The sequence below is a fragment of the Taurulus bubalis genome (assembly GCF_910589615.1).
Source record: "Taurulus bubalis genome assembly, chromosome: 3".
In the NCBI taxonomy this organism is placed as follows: domain Eukaryota; kingdom Metazoa; phylum Chordata; class Actinopteri; order Perciformes; family Cottidae; genus Taurulus; species Taurulus bubalis.
Genome location: NC_136591.1, coordinates 1,728,939 through 1,750,684, shown reverse-complemented (window position 1 = coordinate 1,750,684; position 21,746 = coordinate 1,728,939). Strand labels below are relative to the sequence as shown.

Genomic DNA, 21,746 nt, shown 5'->3' with positions numbered 1-21,746 from the left:
CACACACACACACACACACACACACACACACACACACACACACACAGCCCTCTTCCGGCTCCACTTTCGCGCGGGTTCTTGGGTGGGCGGGGCCACGTGCTCGTCACGGTGCATCCTATTGGTCGGCTTGACGCTTAACCCGCCTACTATGCAATGCGCGCATGCAGAGTTGACCAATCCCTCCTCGCGCTCTCCTTTGCGCGCGGCTCGCAGTGGCGGGAAAAGCTCCTCAGTGTGTAGAGAGGCAGCGAGGCGCAGACAACGCTCTGACTTTTAAAGGTGACAGATAATATCCACCATGGCGACCGGCGTGGAAGACGAGCAGGCGATGAGGGAGGCGCAGAGGGACTACCTGGACTTCCTGGACGACGACGTGAGTCCCGCTTTACCCGGCTCACTCTTTGTTGTGGCGAGAGAGCCCAGCGGCCATTACGGAACCACCGTTCACTCACCGGCCCGGTTCACTCGGAGAACCCAGCGGCCATTACAGAACCACGGTGGTTCTGCTGTAATGGTTCTGTAATGGTTCTGTAATGGCCGCTGGGTTTCTCGCCGGTGACCGTGAAGTGACGTCACATCCACAGTGAAAGTATAAAAGTGTTTCGTTTAACAATGAGCACCTCTCGTGTCCTGCAGCAAGACCAGGGCGTCTACCAGAGCAAGGTCCGGGACATGATCAGCGAGAATAAAGGCCGGCTGGTGGTCAACATCAACGACCTGCGCAGGCGCAATGAGGCCCGGGCTGCTAAGTAAGAGTGTGTGTGTGTGTGTGTGTGTGTGTGTGTGTGTGTGTGTGTGTGTGTGTGTGTGTGTGGGGATATATGTGTGCGTGTGGTCATATGTGGTCGTGTAGATGTTTCTGTGTGTGTGGAGAGATGTGTGTCTGTGGATATATATATATATGTGTGTGTGTGTGGATCTATGTGTGCATGTGGCTGTGTAGATGTTTCTGTGTGTATGTGGCTGTGTAGATGTTTCTGTGTGTGTGTGTGTGTGTGTGTGTGTGTGTGTGGAGAGAGATGTGTGTGTGGATATATGTGTGCATGTGGTCGTGTAGATGTTTCTGTGTGTGTGTCAAAACGTTTGTGAAAGCTGATCTAAGAAACCGTGGCTACATATTTGACCTTCTAATTCTAACACATTAGGATTAATGCATAGAATAACCAGTATTCTGTTTTTAAATGTTTTATTGACAAACGTGCGCTCAGGTTTGACGTGTTGTCCTGTAGCATCACGGAAGACACATTGAACGTGTATACTGTTTGCTGCGCCATCGTTCCTGTATGACAACAACAACCCAGTGACGGTAACGTTCCGCGTGTTTCCTCTCAGGCTGATGAGCAACGCCTTCGAGGAGCTGCTGGCGTTCCAGCGGGCCCTGAAGGACTTCGTGGCCTCCGTGGACGGCACCTACGCCAAGCAGTACGAGGAGTTCTTCGTGGCCCTGGAGGGCAGCTTCGGCACCAAGCACGTGACCCCGCGCACCCTGACCGCCCGCCTGCTGGGCAGCATGGTGTGTGTGGAGGGCATCATCACCAAGTGTGAGTGTGTGTGCTTCCCTGTGGCGCTGCTGTCATGTGACCTAGGCCCCTCCCCCCCCGAGTAAACACAACAAAGGACCGTCGGCCAACTGAACAGCTGTACGTTGGTACATAGAGGGTGTTAAACATGGAGGGACTTAGGACCCAGGGGAATGTAGGTGGGAAAAAAACAGGAAGAGACAAACTGACAAAGTTTCTTCTTGTTGTGATCGTGGGCGAGCTTTACCCAGCATGCAGTTTGACGGTGTAATTTTATAAATGTACAATTGTTAGTGTTACAAATTGTTGTCACAGCGTTAGCTGGGGGTTAAGTGTTGTTATAACATGACTAAAGTTCTACATGTGAAACCGGTATACTGCCCAGCCCCAGTGTGTGGTTCCCTCTGGCTGTAGGTCATGTGATCTCCTGGTGGTAAGACGGTCTGTCCTCCTCCTGCAGGTTCTCTGGTGCGTCCTAAAGTCGTGCGCAGCGTCCATTACTGCCCGGCCACCAAGAAGACCATCGAGAGGAAGTACAGCGACATGACCTCGCTGGACGCCTTCCCCTCCAGCGCTATCTACCCCACCAAGGTACCCCCACTCGGTACCCCCACTCTGTCTGCTCTTCCTCCAGGAGACTCACCCAGCGCCGCGGTCACTGGGACATGAGAACGTTCCTGTGTCTGTCACTGGGACAGGAGAACGTTCCTGTGTCTGTCACTGGGACAGGAGAACGTTCCTAACCACGACATTAGACTTTACAATAGATTGACCCAGCAACACAACAGCAACACAACAGCAGCAACCCTGGCACTGCTTTTGTTGTGTAGTTATTCACTGTACATTCTTTATACACTGCACACACTTTGCATTTTTGCACTTTCTTTGTTTAATTTCCTAAATTATTACGTTGTGTTGTATACATTGAGTATTTTGCATTTCTGATATTTTTTATTTTAATTACATTTTTTGTGTCTCATATGTAAGTTGCTACTGTGACAAACAAATTTCCCCTCTGGGACAAATAAAGTATATATCACACACACACACACACAATCTCACTCACTCGCACGATCACACACTCTCACACATACAATATCACTCTCACACACTCACAATCTCACACACACACACACAATCTCACACTCATCCCTTCCTCCCCCCCAGGACGAGGAGAACAACCCCCTGGAGACGGAGTTCGGCCTGTCCGTCTACAAGGACCACCAGACCATCACGGTGCAGGAGATGCCGGAGAAAGCCCCGGCCGGCCAGCTGCCGCGCTCCGTGGACATCATCCTGGACAACGACCTGGTGGACGTGGTGAAGCCGGGGGACCGAGTCCAGGCCGTCGGGACGTACCGCTGCCTGCCCGGCAAGAAGGGCGGCTTCACCTCCGGGACCTTCAGGTGAGGCGGGGTCCAGAGTGCTGCCGGGTTCCCCGAGGTCTTTGTCTTCACCGCTAACGCCGCTTCCCCCTCAGGACCATCATGATCGCCTGCCACATCAAACCCATGAGCAAGGAGGTGTCGCCCAACTTCTCCGGGGACGACGTGGCCAAGATCAGGAACTTCAGCCGGGTCCGCTCCGTGGTGAGTCTCTTATTTAATATGTATTTATACTGAATGGTTGCTGAATCCTGTTCTGCTCTTATTAATGGTGTGTGTGTGTGTGTGTGTGTGTCCGTCCTCAGGATGTGTTTGACCAGCTGGCCCACTCCCTGGCTCCCAGTATCCACGGCCACCAGTACATCAAGAAGGCCATCCTCTGCATGCTGCTGGGCGGCGTGGAGAAGGTTCTGGAGAACGGGTCTCGCATCAGAGGAGACGTCAACGTGCTGCTCATCGGTACGCCGCTCTTCTTCTTCACGACTTTAATGTACACAAAGTATTTATTAGTGATGTTCTGCTGCACCTGGTTGGAGACCGCTTTATCTCCTCCTTTCTTCTTCTCCTCCAGGCGATCCATCGGTAGCGAAGTCCCAGCTTCTGCGTTACGTACTCCACACGGCGCCCCGGGCCATCGCCACCACGGGGCGGGGCTCCTCTGGAGTGGGTCTGACCGCCGCCGTCACCACCGACCAGGAGACCGGTAGGACACGCATCTACGCTGCCGCGCTAACATGATCGGCGTATGCGTTAGCCGGCGCGCTAACATGATCGGCGTATGCGTTAGCCTGCGCGCTAACATGATCGCCGTCCGCTTTAGCCTGCGCTAACATGATCGGCGTATGCGTTAGTCGGCGCTAACATGATCGGCGTATGCGTTAGCCGGCGCGCTAACATGATCGGCGTATGCGTTAGCCGGCGCTCTAACATGATCGCCGTCCGCTTTAGCCTGCGCGCTAACATGATCGCCGTCCGCTTTAGCCTGCGCGCTAACATGATCGCCGTCCGCTTTAGCCTGCGCTAACATGATCGGCGTATGCGTTAGCCGGCGCGCTAACATGATCGGCGTATGCGTTAGCCGGCGCTAACATGATCGCCGTCCGCTTTAGTCGGAGCACTAACATGATCGGCGTATGCGTTAGCCGGCGCTCTAACATGATCGCCGTCCGCTTTAGCCTGCGCGCTAACATGATCGCCGTCCGCTTTAGCCTGCGCGCTAACATGATCGCCGTCCGCTTTAGCCTGCGCGCTAACATGATCGCCGTCCGCTTTAGCCTGCGCGCTAACATGATCGGCGTATGCGTTAGCCGGCGCGCTAACATGATCGGCGTATGCGTTTGCCGGCGCTAACATGATCGCCGTCCGCTTTAGTCGGAGCACTAACATGATCGGCGTATGCGTTAGCCGGCGCTCTAACATGATCGCCGTCCGCTTTAGCCTGCGCGCTAACATGATCGCCGTCCGCTTTAGCCTGCGCGCTAACATGATCGCCGTCCGCTTTAGCCTGCGCGCTAACATGATCGCCGTCCGCTTTAGCCTGCGCGCTAACATGATCGCCGTCCGCTTTAGCCTGCGCGCTAACATGATCGCCGTCCGCTTTAGCCTGCGCGCTAACATGATCGCCATCCGCTTTAGCCTGCGCGCTAACATGATCGCCGTCCGCTTTAGCCTGCGCGCTAACATGATCGCCGTCCGCTTTAGCCTGCGCGCTAACATGATAGCGCGCAGGCTAAAGCATACGGCTAACATGATCGGCATATGCTTTAGCTTGCGCGCTAACATGATCGTCGTCCGCTTTAGCCTGCACGCTAACATGATCGTCGTATGCTTTATCCGGCGCGCTAACCCTCTGCGTCTGTCTCCCCCAGGCGAGCGCCGCCTGGAGGCCGGCGCCATGGTGCTGGCCGACCGCGGCATGGTGTGCATCGACGAGTTCGACAAGATGTCCGACATGGACCGCACGGCCATCCACGAGGTGATGGAGCAGGGCCGCGTCACCATCGCCAAGGCCGGCATCCACGCACGCCTCAACGCCCGCTGCTCCGTGCTGGCGGCCGCCAACCCCGTCTACGGCCGGGTAACCAGGACACGCCCACTTGTTGTTGTTATTCTTAGTTCTTCTTCTTCTCTGAAAGTGCTAACCCCTCTCGTCTCCTGCAGTACGACCAGTACAAAACCCCCATGGAGAACATCGGCCTGCAGGACTCTCTGCTGTCTCGGTTCGACCTCCTCTTCATTGTTCTGGATCAGATGGACGCCGAGCAGGACCGCGAGATCTCGGACCACGTGCTGAGGATGCACCGCTACCGAGACCCCCGCGAGCAGGAGGGAACAGGTGCCGTGCGCGAGGACTTCTTCTCATCGCGGCAATCTGTGTAAAAGGTTCTATTTGTTTTAAAATGCCCTCGTTGTTTTGTGCTTGTGTTTCTTAGCCATGGCGTTTGGCGGGACGGTCGACGTCCTGGCGACTGAAGACCCAGACGCCATCGTGGAGGAGCACGAGGAGCTGCAGATCTACGAGAAACACAACAACCTGCTGCATGGAACCAAGAAGAAGAGGTACACACACACACACACACACACACACACACACAGTACTCATGATCAGGGTTCTTACGGTCATGGAAAACCTGTAGAAGTCATGAATCCACTGGTCAGAATGTGTGAACCCTGTCTTGATCTCTCTACCTTCTGGCTGAAGAGAATAACTGAAGAGATGCTCTGTGTCTTCGCCTCAGGGATAAGATCCTGAGCAAGGAGTTCATGAGGAAGTACATCCACATCGCCAAGGCGGTGACGCCGGTGCTGACGGAGGAGGCAGCCAATCACATCGCAGAGGAGTACTCCAGGCTGAGGAGCCAGGAGCAGATGGGCGCCGACATGGCCAGGGTGAGCACCCGGCCTTTCATGAGGACGAGGTCTTCTCTATCTCACTCACACACACAGTCACACACACAGTCACACACACACACAATCCAACACAGTCACACACACAATCCAACACAGTCACTCACACACACAATCCAACACAGTCACACACACACACAATCCAACACAGTCACACACACACAGTCACACACACGGTCACACACACAATCCAACACAGTCACTCACACACACAGTCACTCACAATCCAACACAGTCACACACACACACAGTCACACACACACACAGTCACTCACACACAATCCAACACAGTCACACACACAGTCACACACACAGTCACACACACAGTCACACACAATCCAACACAGTCACACACACACAGTCACACACACACACAATCCAACACAGTCACACACACACACACACACAGTCACACACACACAGTCACACACACACACAGTCACACACACAGTCACACACACACACACACAGACACACACACAGTCACACACACACACACAGACACACACACAGTCACACACACACACACACACACAGACACACACACAGTCACACACACACAGTCACACACACACACACACACAATCCAACACAGTCACACACACACACACAATCCAACACAGTCACACACACACACAATCCAACACAGTCACACACACACACACACACACACAATCCAACACACACACAATCCAACACGCACACACACACACACAATCCAACACACAATCCAACACACAATCCAACACACAATCCAACACACAATCCAACACACACACACACAATCCAACACACACACACACAATCCAACACACACACACAATCCAACACAGTCACACACACAATCCAACACAGTCACACACACAAACAATCTCACACACACACAATCCAACACAATCTCACACACTCAATCTCACACACTCAATCTCACACACTCAATCTCACACACTCAATCTCACACACTCAATCACACACACACACAGTCCCTCACACACAATATCACACACAGTCCCTCACACACAATATCACACACAGTCCCTCACACACTGTAACACACACACAATATCTCACTCACACTCTCACTCGCATCACTTCCTGTCTCACCCGGCCTTTCATGAGGACGAGGTCTTCTTTAGACGTCGCTCTGACCCGTCCCTCCTCTTCCTCCTCCTCCTCTTCCTCAGACCTCTCCGGTGACGGCCCGGACGCTGGAGACGCTGATCCGGCTCTCCACGGCGCACGCCAAGGCCCGCATGAGCAAAGCCGTGGAGATGGAGGACTCGGAGGTCGCCGTGGAGCTCGTCCAGTTCGCCTACTTCAAAAAGGTGGGTCAAGGCCGGAGCGTTTCCCGTTGTTTCTTTTCCCGCGTTTGCCGAAAAGCTCACGGCGTCCGGTTTCCTCCTCCGCAGGTCCTGGAGAAGGAGAAGAAGCGCTCGAGGAAGGAGCAGGACTCTGCCTCGGAGGAGGAGGAGGAGGAGTCCTCCACTCAGAGCTCCCAGAAAGCCACAAAGAGGTGACGCATCCACTCGCACTTTTACAGCGCAAAACGAAAAGGCAGCACGGCGTCACTGATCACTGTCCCGTCTGTCCTGCAGGGGGCGACGAGCGTCTCAGGGCAGCGACGCCTACAGCCCCTACGACTTCAGCGAGGAGCAGCAGGTTCCTGAGAGTGAGTCGCTTCATGGCTTCAGCGCCTCCTGTCCTCTGTATTCACTGCTTTAAGACACGCGCTCCTTCAATGAAGGACCTCATGTAGATGTAACTCACGTCGGTCCTTCTGCTCTCTAGTTCAGGCCGGCACGCCCAAACCGGCCAAGCCCCAGCGGGAGGAAGGGGAGGAGCCTATGGACGCCGCGCCGCCGGCTGGAGACTCGGCGCTCTCCGCAGAGAGGTGGGCGACGCAGACGAGCGTGTCACGTGACCCGCTAAGCGTGACGGTCCAGACGACGCGTAGTTTGGACTCTTTACCTGTTGGAATTTGAAATGTCCGCTTTAGGAGCCGTAACCAAACCCCTCCTCCTCCTCCTCCTCCTCTTCCTCCTCCAGGCTGAAGGAGTTCAAGTCGTCGCTGTTCTCCGTGTTCCAGTCGGCTCACGCTCAGTCGGTGAAGATGACCAACCTGACGGCCGACATCAACAAGGGGCGAGAGGTCCGCTTCACGGAGCCAGAGGTCCGGGGCGCCTTGGCCCGCATGCAGGACGACAACCAGGTGATGATGGCCGACGACATCGTCTTCCTCATCTGAGAACCAGGTGATGATGGCCGACGACATCGTCTTCCTCATCTGAGAACCAGGTGATGATGGCCGACGACATCGTCTTCCTCATCTGAGAACCAGGTGATGATGGCCGACGACATCGTCTTCCTCATCTGAGGCGCTGGCGGAGATCTCACGGACTTATAAAGAGAAACCGGGACTTTATTCAAATGTACATTAGTGTTTTTGTACGTTAGCTGTTTCATCTCTTCTGTTGCCCTCGACTAAACAAACAGCTGATCTGTCCCTGACGTCTGGATTTGTATATAGTTCACAAGAAGTGTTGACATTGACTGTAGTTGTGTATTAGAAAATAAAAATGTAATGGACACGACTTGTTGTGCTGCATTACGTTACTTCATGGCTTTGACCTTTGACCTCTGACCAGTTTCTACACACAGATTTAGCCTTTGCTCCCAGTGTGTACAAGTTTACATGAAAGATCTGCTTCAAGACTTTCCACACACACACACACACACACACACACACACACACACACACACACACACACACACACACACACACACACACAGCTTCTTAAAGGTTTGGTTATTATCATTTAGACCTGTGTCAGTGAGTGACAGGTGAGTCGTTATCAAACAGGAGTTCACTATAAGATGTGCAGTTTTTAATCGTGAAAAAAGACATTTATGAACTATCACCTTTACGTGACTACAGGACTTTAAAAATATATTAATATTGGATGGATCTTCGTGACAGGAGAAGTGCACCAACACACCCGTGTGACCAAAATGAGTGAAATACGCCTTTAGTGTGCATAAATAATATCTTACCTTTTTAATGCAAATTAATTTTTAATTTGCAAATTGTGATTTTAGGCTATACAAAATAAACTGAATTGAACTAAACTTTACTTCAACTTGGGAGCAGAAGTGATGTGATATGTGATATATATATATATATATATATATATATATATATATATATATATATATATATATATATATAATTACTTACTGGAATAAAATGTAGTTTGTTAATATGTATTTATTCCAGAGTGCTAACACGTTGTGCATCAACAAAGAGCTTATGTGGGGAAACTAAATGGTCGGAGATGCTGGGGAACTTTGTGATTTCCCAGAAGAGGAGCTGCTCTTGAATGTTACACGTCTTCCTGCTTCAGTGTTTACGAGAAGCTGCAGTTGAAACCCTGAAGCATCCACCTTGTGTGGGAGGCCAAGTCTACGAAGCTCACATGTCCCTGAAGCTCACATGTCCATGAAGCTCACATGTCCCTGAAGAAGCTCACATGAAGCTCACAGGTCCATGAAGCTGACATGTCCATGAAGCTCACAGGTCCCTGAAGCTCACATGAAGCTCACAGGTCCCTGAAGCTCACATGAAGCTCACATGTCCCTGAAGCTCACATGAAGCTCACATGTCCATGAAGCTCACAGGTCCCTGAAGCTCACATGAAGCTCACAGGTCCCTGAAGCTCACATGAAGCTCACATGTCCCTGAAGCTCACATGAAGCTCACATGTCCCTGAAGCTCACATGAAGCTCACAGGTCCCTGACGCTCACATGTCCATGAAGCTCACAGGTCCCTGAAGCTCACATGAAGCTCACAGGTCCCTGAAGCTCACATGAAGCTCACATGTCCCTGAAGCTCACATGAAGCTCACATGTCCATGAAGCTCACATGAAGCTCACAGGTCCCTGAAGCTCACATGAAGCTCACAGGTCACTGAAGCTCACATGAAGCTCACATGTCCCTGAAGCTCACATGAAGCTCACAGGTCCCTGAAGCTCACATGAAGCTCACAGGTCACTGAAGCTCACATGAAGCTCACATGTCCCTGAAGCTCACATGAAGCTCACATGTCCCTGAAGCTCACATGCAGCTCACAGGTCCCTGACGCTCACATGTCCCTGAAGCTCACATGAAGCTCACAGGTCCCTGAAGCTCACAGGTCCCTGAAGCTCACATGAAGCTCTCAGGTCCCTGAAGCTCACATGAAGCGCACATGAAGCTCACATGTCCATGAAGCTCACAGGTCCATGACGCTCACATGTATATGAAACTCACATGCAGCTCACATGTCCCTGAAGCTCACATGTCGATGAATCTCACATGTCCCTGAAGCTCACAGGTCCCTGAAGCTCACATGAAGCTCTCAGGTCCCTGAAGCTCACATGAAGCTCACATGAAGCTCTCAGGTCCCTGAAGCTCACATGAAGCTCACATGAAGCTCACATGAAGCTCTCAGGTCCCTGAAGCTCACATGAAGCTCACATGAAGCTCTCAGGTCCCTGAAGCTCACATGAAGCTCACATGAAGCTCTCAGGTCCCTGAAGCTCACATGAAGCTCACATGAAGCTCACATGAAGCGCACATGAAGCTCTCAGGTCCCTGAAGCTCACATGAAGCTCTCAGGTCCCTGAAGCTCACATGTCCATGAAGCTCACATGAAGCTCTCAGGTCCCTGAAGCTCACATGTCCATGAAGCTCACATGAAGCTCACATGAAGCTCACATGAAGCTCACAGGTCCCTGAAGCTCACATGAAGCTCACAGGTCCCTGAAGCTCACATGAAGCTCACATGAAGCTCACAGGTCCCTGAAGCTCACATGAAGCTCACATGAAGCTCACAGGTCCCTGAAGCTCACATGAAGCTCACATGAAGCTCTCAGGTCCCTGAAGCTCACATGTCCATGAAGCTCACATGAAGCTCTCAGGTCCCTGAAGCTCACATGTCCATGAAGCTCACATGAAGCTCACATGAAGCTCACATGAAGCTCACATGAAGCTCACAGGTCCCTGAAGCTCACATGAAGCTCACATGAAGCTCACAGGTCCCTGAAGCTCACATGAAGCTCACATGAAGCTCACAGGTCCCTGAAGCTCACATGAAGCTCACATGAAGCTCACAGGTCCCTGAAGCTCACATGAAGCTCACATGAAGCTCACAGGTCCCTGAAGCTCACATGAAGCTCACATGAAGCTCACAGGTCCCTGTGTTCAGCTCCCACCTCACCTAACAGTTCAGCATGAGCCAGTGGGATTATGTGTGTGTGTGTGTGTGTGTGTGTGTGTGTGTGTGTGTGTGTGTGTGTGTGTGGTCACATCGTCGCTGCACACACAGCATCTCAGACGGCGCCTGTCTTTCGGCTCCGTGATGTAACTCTGCTGTGGTTCCTGGAGATAAGGCCCCCGAGCTCTCGACACCCACGGGTGACTCATACCACGCTCGGCATCAACGGCTGCAGCTGCTGCTGCGTCTGCCGTCTTTCACCTCAGAGTTCAGTCTGACTCTACAGCTGTGTCTCCACATGGAGAACAAACCCGAGAGGAGAAGAGCTTCCTCTGAGTCTTTCTGTCTTCATGCATTAAAGCTCAACATTTTGGGAAATATACTTATTTGTTTAAATGTGGAGTTTGATATCAATTTCATATTTGTCCGGTAAATATAAGGCTTTTAGCTTAGCATCCGGCTAACGGGGCAAATGGCTAAATCTGCCGACCAGCCCTTATATAGATCACTGTGATAGCTGGTGTGTTTATTGTCCATGGGCGTTTCCAGTCTTTGTGCTAAGCTAACTGGCCGTAGCTTCATATTAAGGGGAACAAAACTTGATGTATTTCCCCAAATGTCACGTCACAAAACTTTTGCTTCAAGAGGTTTTCTTTGAACCGTCTCCTGTGAAAACAACCTGTTCACGTGAAGCGTTACTTTCTCTCCCCTCATTTCTCTTTCCAGTTTCTCAGAGCATTTAGTGATAATTCTGTGATCGCTTTCCACCACAGAAACACGCTCAGATCAATACGTGTCCTGGGCCTCATGCTTACCAAAGCAGCCCGGTGTGTGTGTGCATGTCCATCGCAAGATTGTGAAACAAAATCACAGAGAAAATTTGGGGAAGAAAAGAGCAAAAATCAACGAGACAATCGACAATCCATTCAGTTTAATGTCCTGAATGCAGCGTCAAAAGCCAACCATTCCTTGAGCTGAGATGATAAACACCAGATTAGCTTTGGTTTTCACATTCCTAACACTTTTTCCCCCAACTCATTTATCAACTATGTTCACTCACTCATCATTAAATGGGAGAAAAATACTTGTACTGTATGTACAGTTCAATAACCCTTGGAAAACAGAGAGTTATACCTAAAAGAAACCAAAGCTCCACGAGGACAGATCAGCTTGCTCGACATCGTATAACCCTTCATCGTGCTAGATTCCCCTTCTTACTGCTGTACTTCATACTTCCACCACATTATATGAACCAAATAAGTAAGTGAGTAATGTGTCGTGTTTGTCAGATTGTTATTAAAAGTATCTGACGGCATTATGGTGAGAGACATACGACCTTTTCCTTCACCTAACCACTCCAGACTGAAAGAAGGACGGCCATGAATGAACATAGCGGGCTGAAAGGAGGAATCCTCTCTGGGAGGAAGAAGTGATCTCTGGGAATCTTCTCACGCCTTCGCTGAAGGATCCTTGTTATCAAAGGGCTGTGTACGGTTTACAAAACTCCCAGAATACAACGGGGTTTTACAGGATGGAGCTTTGGGGCTTTGGTTTGTTGAGTGCACCACAACAAGTGATAACATTTCAACATTCCTAGATTTTGGTTTTATTTTTGGATACTGACCTAAAAAAAGCAGCTCACTGCCAGTGAACAAGGGAAACTGGAGTCTGATACAAAGACAATATCCACAGAATATGCGTCAGGGAGATGACGAGGAGAGTTTCAATCCCAGTGCGTCGAGTACAGATCCAAGCAAGCAGGGAGCAGTCGCTTGCTAACGTGCTAGCAGTCGCTTGCTAACGTGCTAGAAGTCGCTTGCTAACTTGCTAGCAGTCGCTTGCTAACTTGCTAGCAGTCGCTTGCTAGCGTGCTAGAAGTCGCTTGCTAACTTGCTAGCAGTCGCTTACTAACTTGCTAGCAGTCGCTTGCTAACTTGCTAGCAGTCGCTTACTAACTTGCTAGCTCTTCCTCCTCCTGTGCTGCCTTAAAGTGATAGTTCAGGTTCCTCCAAATGAGAGAGGAGATGCAGGTCAGTAGCGACCTGACTGGTCCAGATGGAGGATCTCTTGCACTCTCGCACCAAACATGAAGACTCTATAAGAAATAACACAATTCTCACAATCAATCAATCAACCTTTTACTACAGATTCAAGGTCCAGATAATACAAAAGACATTAAATAGAATAAAATACATACAAAAGCACAATTAAAATACATAGACCTATATATGCTTTATGAATAGACAGCTGTACACAGATAGGACTGGTAGCGGGTAGTACTATACTTTATGTTTGATAAAACCATGATGATCACTCTTCAGTAGTATTGTCATGGCGTCATTATGAGCTTGAAGTCTCTGTCGTCCTTTTTTGTCTCACAAACCTTTTTATGTAATACTATGAACTCAAAAGAATACATCATGGTTCTACACTTTCACTATTAAAACCCTGCTTTTCAAAAGACTCGACCAAATCAGTCCCCAAACGAAGGCTGGCCTCGACGGCCCTCAGGTGGGTCTCGGCTCAGGAGGAAAGACCCAGGTGAGCTTCCCACACCTTTTTATAGACTCCGCCCCTTTACCTGGGTCCCAATGCCAGACTTCCTGTTCCCGGCCTTCCCACATGGGTTTAAAAATGTGTTTCAAGCTGAACATGCGGTCTGCCAGGCCTTCAATAAACTCATTTATTGACGTGGTCAGTTTCTATCCGAACACCAGGTTGAAGCTCACACATGTCGCTGGAGGCGTCCATGTTTTCAACATATTCGGGTGTTGGTGAGAAGGATATTTGGTCACGCTGGTGATGCAGCAAAGCAGCACAGAGGTTCTGAACCCGTCTCTCCTCACAGTAGCCGTGCTGCAGCTCGGACGCCCGCATGACGCAGGAGGAGAGACGATGTTATCGCACGGTTTCTGTTTAACAGTATTTCTGCAGATTCATTCCCAGAAGTGTCATCAGCGTCTCCCTGACCTACATCGCTCAGACTGGGCCGCAGTGTGTAGGTGGACTTGTTTGTTTGTTAGCTTGTACGTGTTTTATACGACTTGGAGAAGTCAAGTCAAAGTTGAGGCTGTTCACCACGATGAGTCGCTTTCTTAAAGGGACACTAACGATGACAGGCCCACTTCAAACAGAAGTTTTTAACCTTTTAAAAACCCAACTATTTTTAGGCCCTTTCCTCGAAGATTGCATACGCAATCTAAAAAGGGTGTCTCTCTGCAACCACTAGGGCTGTTTGAATAATGTTGCTGTTATAAAAGGTGAGATTTAGTTCAGATGTGTAAATATCAGTCTATATGTTACTGGTTAAGAGTAAATGAAGATGACACACAGAAAAAAATTAAAAGGTTTCAGATCCGCCTATAAAAAAAAATTACTTTCAGGATGATTATTTCTTTGAAATGATGCAGCTGTAAGGTCCAACTCTAACCCAAATCATAGCTCAATATGTGAACATTCTCTAACCCAAATCATAACTCAATATGTGAACATTCACTAACCCAAATCATAGCACAATATGTGAACATTCTCTAACCCAAATCATAGCTCAATATGTGAACATTCTCTAACCCAAATCATAGCTCAATATGTGAACATTCTCTAACCCAAATCATAGCTCAATATGTGAACATTCTCTAACCCAAATCATATCACAATATGTGAACATTCTCTAACCCAAATCATAGCTCAATATGTGAACATTATCTAACCCAAATCATAACACAATTTGTGAACATTCTCTCTGCAAAGGTTGACTGATAAAGTGAAGCAGAACAACGTTAGAGAGGGTTTAGAACAGAGAACATTCAGGCGAGGACTCAAACATTTGCATTGGGGCACTTTTTTCACGTACCAAACCATATATTTCACTTGTATATTACACGAATACAGCAGTTTTAGGCTTTTATTCATAAACAAGCTATGATTTACAATTTTATATAGCAATCGCTCATTCTTAAGGGTTTTTAAGGTTATAAAAGACATTATGAATGATGATTTGTTTTACTTTGGCTTAGACTTAAAACAAATCCTCTCTGGTTTGTTTTGTGCACTGAAAGAAAAGAAATCAAGCTTGATTTGCAGATTTTCACACCAGTGTTTTTTTTCTTTTTTTTACCGTAAAAGTAAATGTTTTCATTGTTTTCACAACCACATCAAAAAGGTCCACATGGGAACAAAGGTTTTCACACCTTTGGGTGTCACCTGGCTCATCTCACTCAATTATTGCTTCTTCTAGGCACTGGCGGGTCAAAATGGGGCCAAGTAAAAAGAACAATGCTTTGTACAAAAGATCTTATGCTACTGTCATTTAGTGTGAGAAGGCCTTCGTCTGTTTGAACAACATGAGAAAAGTGCACATGCGGGTAGAAAGCAACGAGAGGCCGGGGACTAACAAAAACCACCAAGGCGCTACTCTTATCTCCATATCGACATCTTTAAAAATCAGTGACAGTCATAACGGAAATGCAGCGCAGAGCTTGCCAACACACACCGACACACACCGACACAGCCAGCCTGCGTATAAAAACACAGAGAGAGCGGAGACGTAGCGAGACGGCACAGGAGAGCCTCACTCTGCAGGACGAGCCATGCTGCTGGTGAGTCTTTCAGAGGGTGGCGATGGGGTGGATGTCAACACTTTAAATGCAAAGTGATTGTATCTTTTGCCTCCAAACTGTCGGTCTTAGAGATGTGAAATGTTTTGTGTCAACGTTTTAGAACTGATTATGTGTCCCTGTGTGTGCTTGACGTTGCTGGTTTTCCTCTCGTTCAGGTCTTGAGAGCTGTGCTGGTGTTGGTGCTGACGGTCTCCCTGAAGCCGGGTCATGGATCCAGACTGAGGGGCAAGTCGGTGAAACTGGTCCTGGACCCCTCAGTGACGCCTCAAATCGGCCGGGCCGCCGCGACCATCGCCAACATGTCTCTGTCCCCGTGGACGTACAGGTGAGGCCTCGCCGGGCTCTCGCCCGCCGCTTTGCACCCGTTGGTGCCCAAACCCCCCACACCATTGGTTCGGTTCTCAGTCGTGGACTCAGATGTGTTTCCTCCCTCTCCAGAGAGTCCTGTGTGGAGTCTCGGCTGCCTCGGAAGATCTCCAACGCTGTGTGCCTGACCTCTGGCTGTCTGAGCCTGCAGGGCGGAGGAGAGAACCTGGCCCTGGAGGCCAGACCCATCTACCACCAGGTCCTGGTCCTCCACAAGTGAGCCACCGCAGTGACGTCGTTTTGGCCTCTGCTTTTGTTTCTGCATGAAGTTACTGAGTCGTAAAAAACACATTGAGTGGATCCACCAAAGTGAAATGTAGTTTGCAGAGCATTTTCTCTCTGAATGTGATGCATCCAGTCCAACATGGGAAATTATGAGTTGTTTTCTAGAATATTATCCTCCTCCTCCAACTCTAATCTTTTTTTGTACTGTCAATGGCCGTAATACACCTAATACACTAGTACAAGATGAGGTATAGTTTCACTATTTCCAGCATTTGTATACACATAGAGTACAAGAACAGAGAGCACAATATTGTACTATTCTGCACATTAGCCTAGCTTAGCATGAAGACTTGATACAGTCTTTATGCTAAGGTAGCTCACATTTAAAATACAAATAAAAGTGCCCATACCTACACCTCTAAAACAGACTGGTTAAATTGCGTTGTGTTTCTTTAATCCACACAGAAACAGAATATATGGTCTTAATGCTAAGCTAGGCTAATCGTCTCCCTGCTCAAGCTCCGTACTTGACAGACATGAAGATGGTATCGATCCGCTGGGTAGCGGCTATTTTAATTTGAAGGCAGAGTTACAACCTTTTTTTTTTACGTTTTTATTGCAGCTTTTCTTTTTTATGAATCGACTCTATTTTCCAAGGGTTATTGAACTGTACATACACACACACTACGAGTATTTTTTTCCCCATTTAATGAGAGACGCATAATTGATAAATGAGTTAGGAATGTGAAACTAAAACTAATCTGGTGTTTATCATCTCAGGTCAAGGAATGGTTGCCATTAGTTTTTACAGGACATTCAACTGAATGAAACACTGGATTGTCTACGACTGTCTTGTTGACTTTTGCTCGTTTCTTCCCCGTCTTTTCTCTGTGCTTTGGTTTCACAATCTTACGATGACATCATGTTTCAATGGGCCCTCACTCTCATTTCTCCATCCCACCCCCAGGATCTCCAAGCAACGGCCCGGGCCCCGCAGGAGGAAACGGTACAGCTTCAGACTGGGGACCGAAGTGATCTCAGTGGGCTGCACCTGTGTGAGGCCCAGTGTGGCCCCACAGCCGCCTGTGTGAGGCCCAGTGTGGCCCCACAGCCGCCTGTGAGACCAGTAAGGCCCCACAGCCGCCACCCGCAGGACTCTTCTGATGGCAGCAACTCTTTCAGCATACTTGTTTTTTTAAACCTGCAATATTATTTTTAATGATCACTAAATATCATGTTATGTATTTTACAAAGGAACACAGAAGGAATTCTGTTTTTTTCTAATGTACAAGCCAATAGACCTGATGACCTGGTGACCAGAGAGCTGCGCTGCTTTCTGCCCCCTAGTGGTGGAAAAGGCTAAATGCAGCTTTAACCCGAGGTACAAGAACAGTGTGACTAACACATTTACTCTCTGTGTGTTGTTGGACATTTATATTTGTATATGCTATATCATTTTGTGTTGCAACATTGTCTTTAACTCACCTCTTTATAATAACTATGCTCTCATTTTATTGTAAACAATACCAGATTGCTTTATTAAAGTTTTTAATTCAACTCTGATGTCTTTTGGGCTGCAACATTTATTGTGTCAATTAAAAAAAATATGATTGATGTTGGAGAATTTACATGCAATGTCTAATAAAAGATGTCCTAAAATATGTCCTATAAGCATCCTGTAAACTTAGGTTCACTCTATAGATTCACATTTTAATACGTATTCACGGCATGTATAAGGTCTTATTGTCATGTTTCATGGATGTGACCTCAACAACAATCTCACACATGTGTACTTCAAATCATTTTTAGTTTGCCTCCTCTCTGACAGGTATCACTCTCAGATCACTTTATATTCATCTTTACTAAAAAGAGAATCATTTTTGACTTTCTATTCCAGCATCTATATTATTATTAATTTAACTGTGACATAAACTATAGATTTAAACCCTTTTTCATGTATATTATTGGTGTAATGACACAATGAGGAGAAGCAGAGTTTCAGTCAAGCCGTTTTTACTGACCATGCCAAACACAACCACAGCAGTCCACCCGTCACAGACATGTACACACCGCCACCAAGTCAGTATGACTCAACAAGCACGCGTCATGTTCACGCTTTACTCTTTTACATTCCTTTGAAGATCAAACACTAATCAGGACACAAAGCAACATGAGACCTGGTTAGTCATCCCGACTCCTCCTCAGGACCAGACGTCCAAATTAAGAACTACATCACTTCTCTGCCTCCTTGTGATGTTATATATACATATATATACATATAGATATATATATATATATATGTATATATATATATATGTATATGTATATGTATATATATGCGCTGTCCTCCATGTGTGCACATGTGCTTTTGAGTTGTGCTTAATGAAATAAGAGTGCAGTCAGTGCTCTAAATCTAAGACTCAAAAGCTCACTGATCTATAACTAGACACTACGGTTAAAAGTTTTTTTTGTATTTTTTTTATAAAGAGCTTCCTCCCTCGTTTTCAAGCCTTTGTGTTTGTGTTTCTCCCAGGAGTCTGACTCTTCCCTTTGATGTTCATAAACCATATCGTGAGATTCACATGAGCATCAGGCCTCCCAACACACACAACAATCCCACACAATGCATGAGAGCGGTGGAGCGAGGGGAATCGTTTTCTTTTCTTTAATAAGGGAAACAGCAGAAGCTTGAGTGTAATTTCCTGTTTGACTGGTAACAGTCCATCAGTCCCAGACCAAGGCAGCCTGGGACTCTTAGCTCTAGAGCTCCTCAACTACATCTGTGTCCAGTGTTTAGTTTACTTTGAGCACATCACACATTTGTCCCGTTTGACCATCTAGATCACACCTCTCTCCTCCTACAGTCTATAAGCGGTGTGAGGGCAGCTCCTGGTGCTCACACCTCTCTCCTCCTACAGTCTATAAGCGGTGTGAGGGCAGCTCCTGGTGACCACACCTCTCTCCTCCTACAGTCTATAAGCGGTGTGAGGGCAGCTCCTGGTGCTCACACCTCTCTCCTCCTACAGTCTATAAGCAGTGTGAGGGCAGCTCCTGGTGCTCACACCTCTCTCCTCCTACAGTCTATAAGCGGTGTGAGGGCAGCTCCTGGTGACCACAGCTCTCTCCTCCTACAGTCTATAAGCGGTGTGAGGGCAGCTCCTGGTGACCACACCTCTCTCCTCCTACAGTCTATAAGCGGTGTGAGGGCAGCTCCTGGTGCTCACACCTCTCTCCTCCTACAGTCTATAAGCAGTGTGAGGGCAGCTCCTGGTGACCACACCTCTCTCCTCCTACAGTCTATAAGCGGTGTGAGGGCAGCTCCTGGTGCTCACACCTCTCTCCTCCTACAGTCTATAAGCAGTGTGAGGGCAGCTCCTGGTGACCACAGCTCTCTCCTCCTACAGTCTATAAGCGGTGTGAGGGCAGCTCCTGGTGACCACAGCTCTCTCCTCCTACAGTCTATAAGCGGTGTGAGGGCAGCTCCTGGTGCTCACAGCTCTCTCCTCCTACAGTCTATAAGCGGTGTGAGGGCAGCTCCTGGTGCTCACAGCTCGGTGATCGATGCTAAAACACTCGGTCAGTCTCCTGCTGCAGGAATGAGAGATGCGTCTTTCCACCTTGATGCTTTCGTTCCTCACCAATCCACCGTTTAAATGTTTATTTTGACCCCCCCCCCATCCCCCCTTCCCTGTAGAACAAAGAAACATATTTATTTATTTTTTTGCGTTAGCTAAACTTTGTACAGCTAGTTCAGAACCGTTCCCGCATACATCATGTGAACATGTTTTTCCTGCACTGTTTTGATTTCCTTCGTTTTTTTATTTTTTTTTATTTTGTTGTACTGATCATGAAACTCCCAGTCCTGCTCTCTCTCTTCTCTTCTTCTCTTCTTCTCCGCTCATCTACCGGCAGGCTTCCTCCTTCATCTCCTTGTTCTTCCTCACTTCTTCCGCGTGTTTGTCCTGCCAGACAAACAGAGACACGTTAGCGGTCATGAATACATCAGGATTAATGAGGGAACAAGGGGAATGCTCTTTTCCACCTCATATAATATTCATGATTACTGATCAAGCCTTTGAACCACATTAGAATAGAAAAGCCCAGTTTATGTACAAAGCTGTTCACTCAAGAGAACATTACACTTTAGGTTAACGGAAAATAGTTTATGCTCATATGCAACACATCATTTCTTAAAGCTTTGGAGGTGCTGGTGGCGGATTGGTTTACCATTGAGAGAGGCTAGCTGTTTCCAGTCTTACTGCTAAGCTAGGTTAGCTGGCTGCTGGTGGACACATATGACACTGATACCAACACAACTAAACAAAATATGTAGAAGTTGATAGAATAGTACCACATTTTGGAAAATGACCTCATCTGCTTCACTACAGAGAGTTAGATGAGTGGATTGATACCACGCATGCTAACTTTGGAGCTGGAGTTGTGAGGCAATTAGCCTAGCTTAGCATAAAGACTGGAAACAGGTAGCCTGGTTGTCTCTCAAAGTAAACATAAAAGGAAAACTCATACCTACACCCCTACACTGACTGATTAACACATTGTAATGTGTTAGTTTAACCCACACATAATCAGAAGTATAACAACAACTATGTATGGTCTTTATGCTAAGCTAAGCTAATCGTCTCCTGGGGAACTGGTTCTTCATCAAGTCCATCATCATTTGTAAAGACACACCACAGTGCTACACCACTAATCATGTGTTTTGGTGTGTTGGAGTGGAGACCTTGACCGTACCTTCTCCTGCAGCCTCTCCAGCATGGCGGCCAGCAGGGCCTCCCGGTTCTCCTTGTTGGCCTCCATCTTTTGCTCCAGCTTCTCCTTGGCGTTCTTGATGAAGTTGTTGTTCTCCTCAAAGGCCTTCTGGATCACCTCGCGCTCGTGCTCCCTCTTCTCCGCCAGGTGCTTCAGCAGCTCCGCCTCCTGGCACTAGAGGGCGACAGAGAGCGTTTCAGTCCCGTTCCCGTCCTGCCCACCAGAACCTGAGCTCTCATGTGAAGGAACCCAACCTGGTGCTGAAGTGATGTTGGCCTTTTATCATCTAGTATGCAGTTCTTTTGTTGCTCTGGTTTTGGTTGTATATTTTATTGATTTGTTTGTTTTCTACTCCATTTTCTCTTTTTGGTTATTAGTTTGGTTTTGTTCTGTTCATTGCCTTTATGGTCCTTTTTGTTTACCGGTATGTAAGTTATGTCTATGCTTTGCTTCTCTGTAGAGCACTTTGTAAACTTTGTTTTTAAAGGTGCTATATAAATATATATATATATATATATATATATATATATATATATATATATATATATATATATATATATATATATATTATTATTATAGAGCATAACTGCTCCTTGCCTTCCTCAATCTGTCCATGTTGTACTTTCCCTCTGTCTGTCTGTCTTGACTTTGCCGGTGGACCATCCTCTACCTGCATGTCTTTTATTGTTTTTTTATTGTTT

The 21,746-nt window shown here is 47.9% G+C and overlaps 3 protein-coding genes across 3 annotated transcripts in view; 2 read left to right on the top strand and 1 right to left on the bottom strand.

The window, feature by feature from the left end:
• Window positions 1–243: 243 nt before the first annotated feature.
• On the top strand, window positions 244–8,397 carry mcm3 (minichromosome maintenance complex component 3). The gene is made up of 17 exons (XM_079215624.1): window positions 244–373; window positions 637–749; window positions 1,333–1,541; window positions 1,981–2,111; window positions 2,688–2,926; window positions 3,001–3,109; window positions 3,211–3,364; window positions 3,477–3,608; window positions 4,774–4,982; window positions 5,066–5,240; window positions 5,338–5,464; window positions 5,644–5,794; window positions 6,997–7,137; window positions 7,222–7,325; window positions 7,408–7,481; window positions 7,601–7,703; window positions 7,859–8,397. Exons 1-17 carry the CDS (start codon window positions 299–301, stop codon window positions 8,055–8,057), a joined length of 2,445 nt encoding a protein of 814 aa, XP_079071750.1. The 5' UTR covers window positions 244–298; the 3' UTR covers window positions 8,058–8,397.
• Window positions 8,398–15,654: 7,257 nt separating this feature from the next.
• il17a/f3 (interleukin 17a/f3) lies at window positions 15,655–17,366 on the top strand (the record flags this gene model as incomplete). Its single annotated transcript, XM_079215147.1, has 4 exons — window positions 15,655–15,663; window positions 15,840–16,009; window positions 16,123–16,266; window positions 17,243–17,366. 4 exons carry the CDS (start codon window positions 15,655–15,657, stop codon window positions 17,364–17,366), a joined length of 447 nt encoding a protein of 148 aa, XP_079071273.1.
• Window positions 17,367–18,325: 959 nt separating this feature from the next.
• The window catches only part of stmn4 (stathmin-like 4), a 12,414-nt gene continuing 8,993 nt past the window's right edge, over window positions 18,326–21,746 (bottom strand). The window contains exons 5-6 of the mRNA XM_079214919.1: window positions 21,028–21,219; window positions 18,326–20,237 (exon numbers count right to left, since the gene is read on the bottom strand). Of these exons, the coding sequence (XP_079071045.1) occupies window positions 20,178–20,237; window positions 21,028–21,219 (252 nt within the window). The 3' untranslated portion in view covers window positions 18,326–20,177. The remainder of the gene's footprint in view (window positions 20,238–21,027; window positions 21,220–21,746) is intronic.

Coding starts and splice junctions, on each gene's coding strand:
- mcm3 (XM_079215624.1), top strand. CDS start 299: ATGGCGACCGGCGTGGAAGACGAGCAGGCGATGAGGGAGGCGCAGAGG. Junction 7,326..7,407: donor TCCCAGAAAGCCACAAAGAG/GTGACGCATCCA, acceptor TCTGTCCTGCAG/GGGGCGACGAGCGTCTCAGG. Junction 7,704..7,858: donor TCGGCGCTCTCCGCAGAGAG/GTGGGCGACGCA, acceptor TTCCTCCTCCAG/GCTGAAGGAGTTCAAGTCGT.